We start from the raw sequence: 14696 nt of genomic DNA on the forward strand, positions 1-14696 counted from the left end.
GCAAAAGCTCTAGGCACCCCATTAAACACCTAAAATTGCTTTCTTGTACTACTAAACAGGCAGTAACATGTGCAGTTACCTTGCAGACAACAGGGTCATGATTTGAATGGTGCTCCAGATACAGTAGAACTGTGCCCAAAAGTTGTCATAACTCCTCTAAAAACCATATATTTTACTACTAAACAGCCAGTCAAAAATGTGGTTATCTTGCACACTAGGGGCATTATTTGATTAGTGCAGGAGGTGCAGTGGCAGAACTCCTCTAAACACACAATATTGCTACTACATCAATTAAATCTATTACTTTCCTCTTTCATTTCATTTTCCAAAAAGTTGTTATTATTATTCCGCACTGTACAACTAATTAAAGCACAATATATTGCCTTTTTGTACATAGACAAGTCATAACACTTTATCAGAGATTCTGTAACTTATATTGTACAACTATTCAGCAAGCTGCAATTTACAACAAAAAATAGCTTGTTGTTAATCTCATAGGCAAAACCTAATGAATTTACCAATGCTTGTTTTTAAATTTCTGAATGCCTGGAATCTGCCACTGAGCACATAGCTACCTGCTAACAGGTCTCTGCCCTGCTGCCACTTATTGGCATTTGCAGTCTACCTTATTAATTCTGACCCCAGCAGGTCCCAACAGATGGGGCCTGCAGCTTGTAATCAGTGAGCCGGACTGTTAATGGACATATTAACACCTCGTGCTCGGCTATTAGACATTCTAGGATGGACACAGTGCTGCTTTAAACGTCAAGCACTCACACTTCTTACAGCGTCCCCTACCTCCTGACGTGCATTACGAGTAGCTCGTCTTAAATGGCCCTTAATGGTATAGATTTGGAGGAGCGGTGTGGCGAGGTAAACATGGGCTGGAGCAGAGTTGCGCTGCACAATCTGTCAGTATTGTCCCGTTTCTATTTATAAATACAGACAAACCAAAAATAGTTTTCCATCTATATTTATATGTAAAAATCTGTTTAAATGGAAAACCAAGAACCTTAATTATGAGGAGCTTGGTGCCACTCAACATATTAGGTGCTTGACTTGCAAAAGTTCCTTTTCTACGTGAAAGATCCTTGGTGCTATTGTTTGCTCTGAGTGTGTCGCACATGCATTTGCACTAAACTTTAGTACATCTTTGCCCATGAATTCAAGTTTCTTGACTAAGGCTAACATGAAGGGCGGGTATTTGCTTTTCCCATATTTTTCCACTTTCTGAGATATTTTTGCAGTATTTCCCGCACTATTCGGAATCTATAGCTGTGTGCAAATCAAATTTGAGCATGGATGGAGGCCTTAGTCTAAAACATTAAGGGGCAGATTTACAAGAAAGTGACGCATCTGTAGAGATGAGTCACTTTCCCAGCGCCACCTTGAGAAACTCTTGCACTACCATGGATGCACCGTATTTAGATTACGGCGCACCATGGCGTAAGGATTGACAGATGCGTCAGAAATTCTGACGCATCTGTTTGGGCAAAAGTCACACATTGCTGGAGTCGTGTCGCACGCACGACGCACCTTCAGCAATGCATTTTGAGGCCTAGTCCCACTACACTGTTTTGACGCAGTGACAATATAGAAGCGACGCAGTGACATTTTTTGGATTTCACTGCGTCACTTTTAGAAGGCTTTCCTGTGTGGGAACGCCCACCCTGCATACATTTTACCTGATGCACGTATAATGTGTCGCAGGACTTTACAAGGTGACGCATCTCCCTAGATGCGTCACATTGTAAATTGGCCGCATATTTTACACTGCTGCTGCATCATAAAAGTGACGCAATAGCAGTGCAAAAGTGTTGCAAGGGGCTTATAAATCTGCCCCATAGAATTATAAATGCGTTACAGCAAATTACACAGATGTAATTCACCGAGGGGTTCTGAGTGATATCAAATAGACAAGAGAAAAATCATCTGCCCCAGCTGTCCACTGCTATACAGTGGCAGAATAATAATGGGTGAGCCATACATAACATGACCTCTGTCATGTATCCCCGTCCCGAAGGGGGTAAAAAAAAATACCCTACCTGACATACTTGACAATCCCTTCCTGCAGATCAAAACAGAGAGCAGGTAGAAGAGCTACTCTGACAGTCTCTTTGAGGGCCCTATCAGCCTGGCTTTGAATGCCTTTATGATGTAGCAACCACGGGTAAAAAGTTTTGTTATCAACTGTGGCTAAGTCATAGCAGTGAGTTATTAGATTCAGAAACTGTCTTAAATAATAGTGGCTCTCTTTCAGAGCCATGCATGCCAGAATATCAACTTTAAACTCTTCTGTGGTTAAGCTTTGCAAAATACTTTAACTGGGAGGTGAGGATTCACAACTGAATTTTTGCGTAATCCTTTCCTTCAGCCACCACCTTCCTCAATTTATATGACATTACGTGACAACCCTTATGTATTGTTGTGACAATATTGCAGCTGATTACAAGTCCCAGAGTAACCTTCTTGAAGCCTTGAAAAAGCTCTATGACTGATGCAGCACAGCAAAACATGTAGGCTATTTCTTTAATTAACACAAGAGCACAAGAATAAAATGGAACACTTCTAAACTGCATATTGCTTCACAAATTGTTGGAACAGATAATCTTCCTACAGGCGGAGTGCTGGATTCCCTGACCTGTTGATCTATACAAACCACACCAAGTAGTAGGGAAAAAAAGCCCTGGGTGGTGTTAATGAGTAACCATTATCCCACCAAACTTCAAACAACCAGAGGAACCGCTGGCCCAAGTACAGTCGAATACCCTATAGCTGTTTATCAAACACTATCTTTCACATGCAGGCATGATGCTTATAAATCAAAATATGACAATATTTAACAATTAAGAAAAATACAAGCGTGCATAGAGCCCAACATATCTTCTTATCCATAACATAAGCATCATATAGTGTTCCTCTAACATTTAATAGCTAAATCCCCTCCCCATGCTCCATTGTAAACTTTGTCCCATATATTTAGTCTCCAAATGCTAATTACATTACATGTCCTCTGTGACACTTCGTTAAAAGCACAAACCTAGAAGCCCAATATTTGTGGATAATATCTGTTTACTACTTCATATTTTTTTGTGGACACCAATTGTACAAACAAAATTCTACAGAGTTAAACATACCTCTTGTAATGGTCACTGTCATACATACAAGTAGGAGGAATACGATGCTGGTGCAAAGTGAAGCTTTCATCCTAGGAAGACAATAAAATATGTCAGTTATATCAGTCTGAACCGCAGACAGGGCAGGTTGTAAGTCCTATGGCCACTTATAACAGGAAAAGCTGCCTTTGCCTTCTAATGTGATTCAAAGTCCCACAACTGCCGTGCAGGATGGCCCACTGTGTTATCATGCCAGTCCTCTTGTTATGTTGCAAGAACTACCTTTAAACGAATACTGCAGCTGTTCAGGAACCATCACTATACGAAAGTAACAGATGCCATAAGATGATCTAGTCCATGCCCCTGTTGAGATACACAAAGACCTGCTGGGGTTAAAAAATAAAAAATGAAAAAAAGAAATATATATATATATATATATATATATATATATATATATATATATATATATATATATATATATATATATATATATATATATATATATATATATATATATATATATATATATATATATATATATATATATATATATATATATATATATATATATATATATATATATATATTACCTACTGGCGTCCCGCCAGTAGGTATATATAGTTAGGATTTTTTGTCTATGGAACTTTTGAAAATTCTATGTCTAATAACTTTGGCGTTTGTGGACGGAATCGGCTGCAATTTTCAGGAAAATGGCACATTTTGTTTCTGAGCAGCTCTTGAAAATTTGGGGGGGTTTCGTCAAGGGGGGGGCCGAGAAAAAAGGGGGGTCCCAAAACGCGTTTTCCCCATGTTAATTTCCATAGGGCGGTTGGCCTCACTTTTAGCTCGAACGGCTGAATGGATTTGCACGAAACTTGGCAAAATTGTAGGGACTGTTAGCCCGATGTGCCTTTGCTAGGTCTCAATATATGTGCTCCAGTGGATTTTGAGAAATTAACGTTCAAAACAAGATATATATCTGTAACAGCGCTCCGGGCTGCGCTCCGGTCCGCTTACTTTTTTCGCGAAACGGAACTTTGCGATGCGAAGCTGATTGGCTCTCCGGTGTCTGTCAACATTCTAAACAGTCCGGAGCGGCCGCCATCTTATCTCTCGGTAGGATCGAGAGAGAAGAAGAGGTGAAAAACGAAGGGGGAATTTAATGAAAGGGGGCAAGGTAGACCCCTCTTGACCCCCTAGGAATGATGTCGGGGTTATTAAAGGGTCCCGTGGGGAAAATAAAAAAAATGATTTTTCACGGTAGAAGCGCTTCTCGTGCCGCGAACTGGGCCGCAAACTGGTAGCGAAACGGGAATTCGCCATTTTGTGTTTCGTTTTAATTAAATTACTAGGTATAAGGGGGTGCGGGAGACGTATCCTGATCCCTTATGTTTTCTGAGGGTGGCTGAGGAGGCTCATATATGTTGATACATGTCTTCCAGCGGCAGTGCGTGTTTTTTTTTTTTTTTGCTGCGTGACGTCTGTTAACGTTCGATTCGATGGAAATCAGGAAGTGTTGACCGCCAATTTGTCACTGCGATAAAATATTTTGTTATAAATGAATCCTTATTGATAAACATTGTCTGCGCCATCTTGCCTTTTTTCCAATGCCACAATTTTGTCGTGCACGGCAGCCATTTTAGATGCCAGGCCGGTCCCAGGCTATCACCTAGCCCTGCGGATGTAGTTTATGGCCCCAGCTGTAGAGAATCCAGACATGCCAACCCTCCCGATTCAGGCGTGAGACTACTGATTTCAGTGCTAGTCTCCCGCCTCCCGATTTCTGCAAGCAAAAACCCGGGGGCATATTACCAACAACTAGCGATAATTTTTGTCTCTAACTTGTTTAGAGACAAAAATTATCGCCGCACATCGACGATTTTTATCGCAGATAAACCTTGCTATTAGCAAGGTTTATCGCAAATGCGATAAAAAACGGCCGCAATGCATGAATATCGCTGAAAAGTCAGCGATATTCATGCATTATCGAGCAAATGCTCTTAGCCATGTTATCCACCTCCCATTGGATAACATGGCTAAGAACTGCTCAGGGCAGGCGTTAGCTTTTGGAGATATTCGCGCTTAGCGCGAATATCTCCAAAAGTTGGTAATAGGAGATAACGATGTTAGGGACTGTTTCCAGTCGCTAACATCTTGGCACGCCCACTTTGCATGTCATTAGTGATAAATATCACTGACATGCAAAGCGGGGCCCAAGATGGTCGCTATCTCCTTTTAGCTGTCACTAACTGGTGTTAGCGACAGCTTGGTAATAGGGAGATAATTTTATCTCCGCTTTCTTGGCTTTTAAAGCCAAAAAAGCGGAGATAAACCCCCTTGATAATTTGCCCCACGATTCCTCGGGGGTTTCAGCTGACAAGGCTTGGTATTGTGTTACGTGGTAATTCTTCCAGGAAACGTCAGAGGGTCGATGCAGGGGTTCTAGAAGGGGTGATAAACCATTTAAGCCTCATGAACAAGCGCATGGTCTTTTAAAGATCTGTGAAGTACTCGGGGCGGCGGTGTGTGTGTGTCCTCTTTCAGGAGCGGGCGGGGGGGGGGGCACTGCCAGCAACTTGCCAGGCCAGGCAGTGTTCAACACTTGCATCACCCTTTCTCTGCCTGCTATTGCGCTCCATGCTTCGGAAAGGTAAGAAAAAGAACGTGCATTTGAGTTTGAAATGTCCGATCCTGTAGCAGTACACTTCCAAAGCCCACACATGACAATAACCCGATTCAAGGCCCCATTCACCCGATTTTTTAAAAATATATAGCACTCCAACAAAGTAGGATTATAAAACTTTATTAACTTTTAAATATAACGAACGGAACAAAAACTGTAAAAACATTTAAACATTTTTGACAAAAAAAAGCAACAATGGTCAGAAGCTGTCTTTTGTGCGAATAGTCCCAAGGCAGCACAACGTGCTGAGTTCTGGACGGCACCCAGGTGATGTCACCTGGGTGCCGCACTGGTTTTTGGGATCCTACAATGCAGCTCAGAAAAACAGCGTGGGGCGTCCCGGGTGGTGCGGGGGGAGGCCTCGTCAGTAGCGGTCTGTTGTGCGAATAGTCCCAAGGCAGCAGAACGCGCTGAGATGTGGATGGCACCCAGGTGATGTCCAGTAAACTGCCGCACTGGTTTTGGTATCCTACAATGCTGCTCCGAAAATTGGCGTGGGGCGGCCCGGGGGGGGCGTGGGGGAGGCGGCGTGAACGGGCCTCCCCAGGTGGCGGCCATCCAGCTGAGTTGCGCCCGCTCTTGCGGCTACAGCGTCTTGCTCACCATGTAGTTGAGTTGCTCCCACTCTTGCGGTGCAGCGATAGGCGGCTGCCACAGGACTCTCAAAATGGCGGACGGCTCTTCGGTTTTGGGCCTGGTCCACTAAAATGTCCTTGGGACACCTTGGAACTCGGACGCTTGCCTGCTAGGGCTTGGGCTCCATTCTCGAAAGCGTCCCCTCAGCCGTGAAGATTCTACAAAAGTCTTGGGGGCCCTCGACTCCTGCAGGCTTCCGGTGGGGAGCGGCTGCTATGATTGCTCGCGGAATGACCACGACGGAGCCACGAGATGGTGGTGCTCTCATGCTGATGCCAGCTTCAGTCTGAAACATCCAGAAACAAGGTGGGGCTTTCATCGTTTGGGAAAAAAAAATGTTCTAAACCAATGAAAAGTGTTATTTTTAGGTCATATGACCAAGCCTTCCATCTTTAGGAAACCAAAAGTAAAATGAACCAATGAAAAGTTTTATAAACAAGTCACATGACCTGTTATGCGGCATAGGGCTACAAAAAGCGTAGAAAATCCGTTGGCACGTGAGGCGGCGTCAGTAGCGGACCGATGTGCGAATAGGCCGAAGGCAGCACAACGCGCCGAGATCCGGATGGCACCGAGTTAGTGTCCAGCAAGTTGCTGCACTGGTGTGGCTATCCTACAATGCCGCGCCGAAAATCGGCGTGGGGCGCCCCATTGGCCTGTGAGGTCGCGTCAGTCAGTGGGGGCTGTGCGTCTCCCCCAAGATGGAGGCTCCTCGGCTGCAGTGGGGCGCCCCTTATCTTTTCACTCGCCGTCCAACTGAGTTGCGTCCGCACTTGCGGCTACAGTAGGCCGAAGGCAGCACAACGCGCCGAGATCCGGATGGCACCGAGGTGGTGTCCAGCAAATTGCCGCACTGGTGTGGCCATCCTACAATGCTGCGCCGAAAGACGGCGTGTCCAGCTGAGTTGCGGTCGCTCTTGCGGTACAGTGACTCGAACGCGCAGAGATCCGGATGGCACCGAGGTGGTGTCCAGCAAATTGCCGCACTGGTGTGGCCATCCTACAATGCTGCGCCGAAAGACGGCGTGTCCAGCTGAGTTTCTCCCGCTCTTGCGGTACAGTGACTCGAACGCGCCGAGATCCGGATGGCACTGAGGTGGTGTCCAGTAAGTTGCCGCACTGGTGTGGCCATCCTACAATGCGGCGCCGAAAGTCGGCGTGGGGTGCCCCGTTGGCTTATGAGGTGATGTCAGTAGTGGACCGATGTGTGAATAGGTCGGAACCAGCACAAGGCGCCAAGATCCGAATGGCAAGTCCTGGATGTTGAGTGCCATAGTTGAGAGTTCTGAGCAGTGCTTGTAAGACTGTCTGAAGCTTATTTGCACCTGCTGCAGCTTCACTATTGCCCTGGTGTGGCCAAAGGTCGCACATGACATAGGCGGCCGGCTCCCGAGGTCCGGCGGAACTTTTTTCCTTTTCCTTTTTGCTTCTTGTCCCACAATCCGTTTCAACTGAAGACACGACCAGGTCCCTGAATGTGTGCAGGGGGACGTTATTGATTGAATCAAAATGGCGGCTTGACACAAAGCTGACTCAAGCGTTGCTGTTGATGCTATACAGACAAAAATTGGTTTTCAGTTTGTACATTCTTCTGGATTTTTTTTTCCATCCAAGGCTGATTGAGAGTTTGTAGAAAAATGGCTTCAGATTTTCCACATACTACTCTTCAACATTCTTCCTAAATGTAACAATGTGAGACTCACTAGGAGAACGGCTGTTTATCTTTCCTTTCAAAATGCTGCCAACAATATTTTCTGAATGGAAGACACCATCTTGTAGCATAAAGGGCCGAAAGGGGTTCTGGTCTGGCCGATGGTTGGTGGAGACATTTTGACTATATCTTGGACCTGCCCGGCCTCGCCCAAAATGGCGCCAGTATAAATGGGACCCGTAACTCCTTGTTGTGTACTGGTTGAACAACTTTGATATCACGAGATATGAATGCAGTTTTGATGCTCATGGCGAGCGGGGACGAGAATTGATTGAATATTTTGACATCCCTATTGATATTAAGTTCTGATGTGTTATTGATTACTGTAGTATTGAAAGTTCGAATTAACGTCACCCATGGTACTTGCCCGCAAATGTATATCTAGATGATTTTTTTGTAAGTGGCCCTGTCGTATTTTAATTACAAAATGTACGTCCACCGATTCCGCAACTGTTAGACACCTTAGTTCTTGCAACCTAATGGCCCGCTCGTTACGTTCCTCTATAATGTAAATGTCTCCTCATCATATACGATTTCAGTTTGCTCCATGGCCGGCCCACGTGGTTATAGGCCCGTATTTGTATACTGACATTTTCACAATAAAGGTTTTTAAAACAAAACATGGTAGTGGTATTTACATTGGTAAAGTTTTTACTTTTAGTCACTGTTTTCGAATCAGTAAAAGGCAAGTGAAATAAAGCAGTCCAATTACATGACGGATAAAAGGTATAATATGTAGGAACGCAGTAAAGATAAATGGTCAAGGGCAGTTGTGTTTTCCACTCATGCAACATAAAGTGATCGATAAGAATCTGATAATCAGGCGTATCGGCGACTAAGACAGCAGGCCGAGTCTCTTTTACTCAACGGCTCCGTCATGGAACGAAGAAACGCCCTTTTTCTCAAAAAAGGAATATATTTTACTTGCAGGACAGTTGTAAATTTTCCGGGAAAGTACATTAGCCTGGAATATTATAATATATATGTTTAAATAAAAAAAGTTCGAAATCAATAAAAAGCGTATTTTTTAGGTCATATGACCAAGCTTTTCATTATTAAAATAACAAAAGTAAAATGAACCAATAAAAAGTTTTATTAACAAGTCACATGACCTGTTATGCTTACGTTACGCGCTGCGCGCCGCGCCCCGGATCACTTCCGGGTGCGCTAACGCGGCGTGTCATATAACGCATTACGCGACAACGTAGGTCAAGAATATAGTCAAAATGTCTCCACCAACCAGCGTTCGGAACACAACCCCTTTCAGCAGTCCAAAAAGTTCTGTAAAATGACAACTGAGGGGACAGGCAACAAGAACCATCAGTCAAAGAGGGGAGGGCAAGTTCTTCTCTACCGGGTCATGTTGGGGCTATACCGGAACTGATCGAATTGGTAGTCTACAGTGTTTCTGGATGTTTCAGACTAAAGCTGGCGTCAGCATGAGAGCACTACCATCTCGTAGGTCCGTCGTGGCCATTCCACGAGCAAACATGGCAGCCGCTCCCCACCAGAAGCCTGCGGGAGTCGGGGGCTCCCAAGACTTTTGTAGAATCTTCACGGCTGAGGGGACGCTTTCGAGAATGGGACCCAAGCCCTATCAGGGAAGCGTCCGAGTTCCAAGGTGTCCCAGGGCCATTTTAGTGGACCACGCCCAAATCTGAAGAGCCGGCCGCCATTTTGAGAGTCCTGTGGCAGTCGCTTATCGTTGCATCGCGAGACGCTGTAGTCGCAAGAGCGGGCTGTAAACAGCTGAATGGCGGAAGAGGCACAGTGTAGCAAAAGCGGGCGGAATGGCAACTAAAACGGTAAAGGGGCGCCCCACTACAGCGTGTCTTCAGGTCAAATGGATTGTGGGACAAGGTCCAGAATAGAAGAGTCATCAAAACGCAAAAAGTTCCGCCGGGAGCCGGCCGCCTATGTCGGGGGAGATCTCAGGCTAAACCGGTGCTATAAGACTTGGGGAGGGGGTCGGAGCCAAGCGTCTTCTCCGAGTCCGTGCCATCACACCGCCCCTCGGGGGCCTCCGTCAAGCGGTTTAGGGAGGTACCATATCACATTGTTTTCAAATGCAGTCAGGTCCACAAACGACCCTCACTTACTTTGAGAATAGTGAAGCTGCAGTAGGTGGAAATAAGCTTCAGACAGTGTTACAAGCGCTGCTCAGAACTCTGAACTATGGCACCCAACATCCAGAACTTATGCCATTTGAGAATGGCAGTGACATCGAAGCAACTCAGGGACCAAAACCATTAACGTACTTTCACGTATGAAAATCTTACTTGGGGAGGGGGCAGGAGCGAACCGCCCCCTCCCAGTCCGCGCCACCACACCGTATGTTGAAAATCTGAAGCCATCGTTCTACAAACTCAACCAACCTTGGATGGAAAAATCTAGAAAAATGTACAAACTGAAAACCAGTTTTGGTCTGCATAGCATCAGTAGCAACGCTTGAGTTTCATGCTCGATCGATTGAGCTAGCCGGATCGGGCAATAAAAAGTATAAAATAGTTATGTAAATAGTTATTTAATAAAATGTTTTACCCTGTTTCTTTGCTGGTGTGTTGTATATATTTTTAATATTTGCATAGTGTTTGTCGTTTTTTTTGGGCGGGGTGGGTGACGGAGCCGAGCTGTCTTGCAGCCCTCATGGTGTGGAGCTCAGTTCATCTCACTATTTTCGTATTTCTCATGAAGGGTTGTTCCTAATATTTCTATTTTAGCGAGGTCAAAAAGAGATCCAATTAGTGGCCTACTGATTTTGCTCGATTAATTTTATTTTTTTACATGATTTTTCACGATTTTTCACTATCTGCAAAGACTAAACAGAGTATTGCAACTTTGTGCTTGTTTGTAAATAGAGAATGAACCAAAGAGAATCAATTGTAAAACAGTAAATGCTTGGATAACAATCAATCAAATGGAGAGACAAGCAGGCACGACGGATTACAACGGGGGTAAAGGCCTGCGTTAACTACTCTTCACTATCTGCAAAGAGAGAGTACTACTAAGAGAAAAGAGGGGGGGGCAGCGTTCAAAGCACATCAGCGTGCATAAACACGAAAAAGTTTTTTTTTACCTATCACGTACTTGACATTTGACAGCTTTTGATATTTGCTATTAAAAAACCAATGAAATTCACTGAAAAAACCATAGGTTATAGGCCATATATAGTTAGGAATTTACATTTACAAAACCTTGAAAATTCACTGAAAAAACCATTGGTTATAGACCATATATAGTTAGGGATTAGCCTTTTCAAAACCTTATTTTACTCACACAAAACCATTGAAATTTCATATATAGTTAGTTCCACTAACTATATATCGCGCACCCGCAATCCACTGCTGATGATGTCACATATTACATCATTCATGACATGGTTAGTGACATCACTGATGACATCACTGATGACATCTCAAATGACATCACTGATGACATCTCAAATGACATCACTGATGACATCTCAAATGACATCACTGATAAAATCACTGATAACATCTCATTTGACATGACTGATCACATCACTGATGATATCATTCATGTGATAATACCATGAACCTCTTCAGACTCTAATATAACCTTAGATACAATCAGTGTAAACAGACAGTCACAGACTGTCACTCATCCATGGTGTTACTCACACACCTAGTCAGTTATGCAAAAAATCAATCACACCTCCATTTTCTCAACTATACAGTTATACACACCTTACTTATTCAAACATATACTAACACATATTTACTTTACTCTCTTATACAATCCCTGATACATGTTCACAATGATCCATACAGCCACTCACACATTCAATGGCTCTTATGCACAGTTATTTATATATGTCAACTCTCACATGTACTGTGTTTTACATATGTACTTACTTTGACATGTAGCACTGAGATATCCATTCACTCACTAATACACTCATGCACAGTCAACCGCCCATACAGCTGTTTCCACATGCACTTTTGAACCCATACATATAGTGAATCAACTACTCACACATCTATGTACAGAGTCACACACCTCCCAGCCACCCATACACACACACTCAGTTTCCCATACAAATACTTGGACAACCAATGAATAACCCATACAGTTACTCATATAGCTACTGATCAACATATGCAGCAGTTTGTAGAACAACAGATATAATGATGCACAAATTAAAACAGTTTAGTCACTAACCCATGCACTCAGTGAGACACATTTAATCACTCACTCATACAGTCAGTCATGCACCTACTAAATCCTTCATCCAGACACTTATACATCCACTCATTCTTCAATATGTAAGACATATTTTAACTTTACAGAAACATACAGTCACTGGATGTTGTCATCGGTGATGTCATTTGAGATGTCATCAGTGATGTCATCAGTGATGTCACTAACCATGTCATGAATGATGTAATATGTGACATCATCAGCAGTGGATTGCGGGTGCGCGATATATAGTTAGTGGAACTAACTATATATGAAATTTCAATGGTTTTGTGTGAGTAAAATAAGGTTTTGAAAAGGCTAATCCCTAACTATATATGGTCTATAACCAATGGTTTTTTCAGTGAATATATATATATATATATATATATATATATATATATATATATATATATATATATATATATATATGGAACAATCCTCAGCTACCTCTCGCCCGGAGCCCAAATGCAGGAGACCGCTGCGCAGGAAGAAGGAAGGAGACCTCAGGTGCAGTGAGCAATATTCATCTTTATTGTACCTTCGAGGAAGCGGCACACAGCATGACGTTTCGGCCTACACAGAGGCCTTGATCACATGACGCACGCTGGGAAAAGGCAATATTTAAAGTGCTAGTGTTAAGTGGGGATACATTCCAATTGGTAAGTTTGTGGTCACATGATGCACCTGCTAATAGATACTGACAACAGACTTTGAATTACAAACACATCTCGGGATAATCCCTGGCTGACGTCATGTTGTACCGGTGGATACTGTATCGGTAAAGTGCAAATGCAAATTCATATATATACACACAGTGTAAACAAAGATAACTGGATGAATCCAATTGTGCAAATCACAAACGATGTGAAAAGTGCAATGTGCTACATGAAGATCCTACTCAACACATGTATACTATATACACTATATACTCTGTACAAAAAGTCATGTATAACACCTAATTAATAAGTTAATAATTACAAAAATATATCATAAATATGTAAATATATATATATGTTAAAACCATGACTTTACAGTGCATTGTGAATCAATATACAGATAAGCACGACACCGTTCGTTTGGGATGAGATCTATAGTATACAAAATTAATCAAATAGCATGAATGTTTTCGCTTTAATACCCAGATCGCAGCATCCCATTATTAATGCACAAAATTGTCTACACGTACACTGAGCTGGATAGATGACGGGCAGAGGAGAAGTTGACCCCTCCCAAGAAAGAGAGGGGAAACCATCGCAGCCTCTGCCCTACTCTCTTCCACTATGCTCATGAATTGCCTGGACTGACCACAACTTAAAACTAGATGTACCAAAGTGAAAAGTGAATAACAAGAAGATAAACAAGTGCACTTTTTTTGTGTGAAGATTTTTCAAACTTTTTTTGTGACTTTGTGACATTGTTTTCTCCTACTCATGAACAGTAAATCAGGCTGATAAGTTCTTAAAAAAGTGAGCAAAGCTCTTAGTACATCTTAGTGCAACCTAAGCCTAGGCTGCACCCCACTTATTAGAACCATCCAACCCTCTGATCTGTACAGTGTTGACGACACTAATCTCAATAGGAGGACAGACAAGTACACCACTATTGTCTATTCAGAAGCAACTACTACTCAACAGGAGATACAGAAGACAGTATATGACAGTATGGAATTGTCATAGACACGTATAAAAATCTTCTGTAGAATTCAGTCCCCCCGGAGCTCGACAGTCCATATCCAGTATGTACCTGGTTTCCAGCTTTCTAAGGGCCCCTTCCCTATCACCTCCTCTCCTAGTGGGACCAACACAGTCGATCGCATAGTAGCGCAGTAGGGAACTGTCATTATTATGATGTTCCTTGAAATGACGGGCCACCGGATATGCCGGGTCACTGGTATTAATGGCCCTAATGTGCTGGAGTATCCTCTTGTGCACCTGCAGTTTGGTGCTGCCGACATAGCGCAGGGCACACGGACACTCCAGCACATACACCACATATTCACTCTTACAAGTAAGCTGTTGTTTAATCTTGCGTGCCTCAGGAGTGAATGGGATAGTGTACTCTGTTTTATTCAATCCATGCTGGCAAGCCTTGCAGGATGAACACTTCCTAAAGCCCCTACTTTTGCCTAGCCAATTTTTGCTGGTTAGAACTTCAGGGCTAGACTTGACTAGGGCATTCTGCATAGAGTACGCTCGCCTATATGTGATGGAAGGGGTACTAGGAATTTTGTCCCCTATCACTGGGTCACATTTTACTAGATTCCAGTGTTTGGAAATTATTTTCCCCAGCGCGGCCTGTTGCCTGTTGAAGGCCCAAATCAATCTGACTGGTTGATCATTGGAGGTGGTTG

The 14696-nt window shown here is 43.3% G+C and overlaps 1 protein-coding gene across 1 annotated transcript in view; it reads right to left on the reverse strand.

Annotated features, from left to right (window-relative positions):
• LOC147750876 (uncharacterized) overlaps positions 1-14696 on the reverse strand; it is a 208841-nt gene that overhangs the window by 179981 nt on the left and 14164 nt on the right. The window contains exon 2 of the mRNA XM_086918370.1: positions 3138-3208. Within this exon, the coding sequence (XP_086774496.1) occupies positions 3138-3207 (70 nt within the window). The 5' untranslated portion in view covers position 3208. The remainder of the gene's footprint in view (positions 1-3137; positions 3209-14696) is intronic.

This window comes from Lissotriton vulgaris, chromosome 1_1 (genome assembly GCF_964263255.1).
Source record: "Lissotriton vulgaris chromosome 1_1, aLisVul1.2, whole genome shotgun sequence".
NCBI lineage: Eukaryota > Metazoa > Chordata > Amphibia > Caudata > Salamandridae > Lissotriton > Lissotriton vulgaris.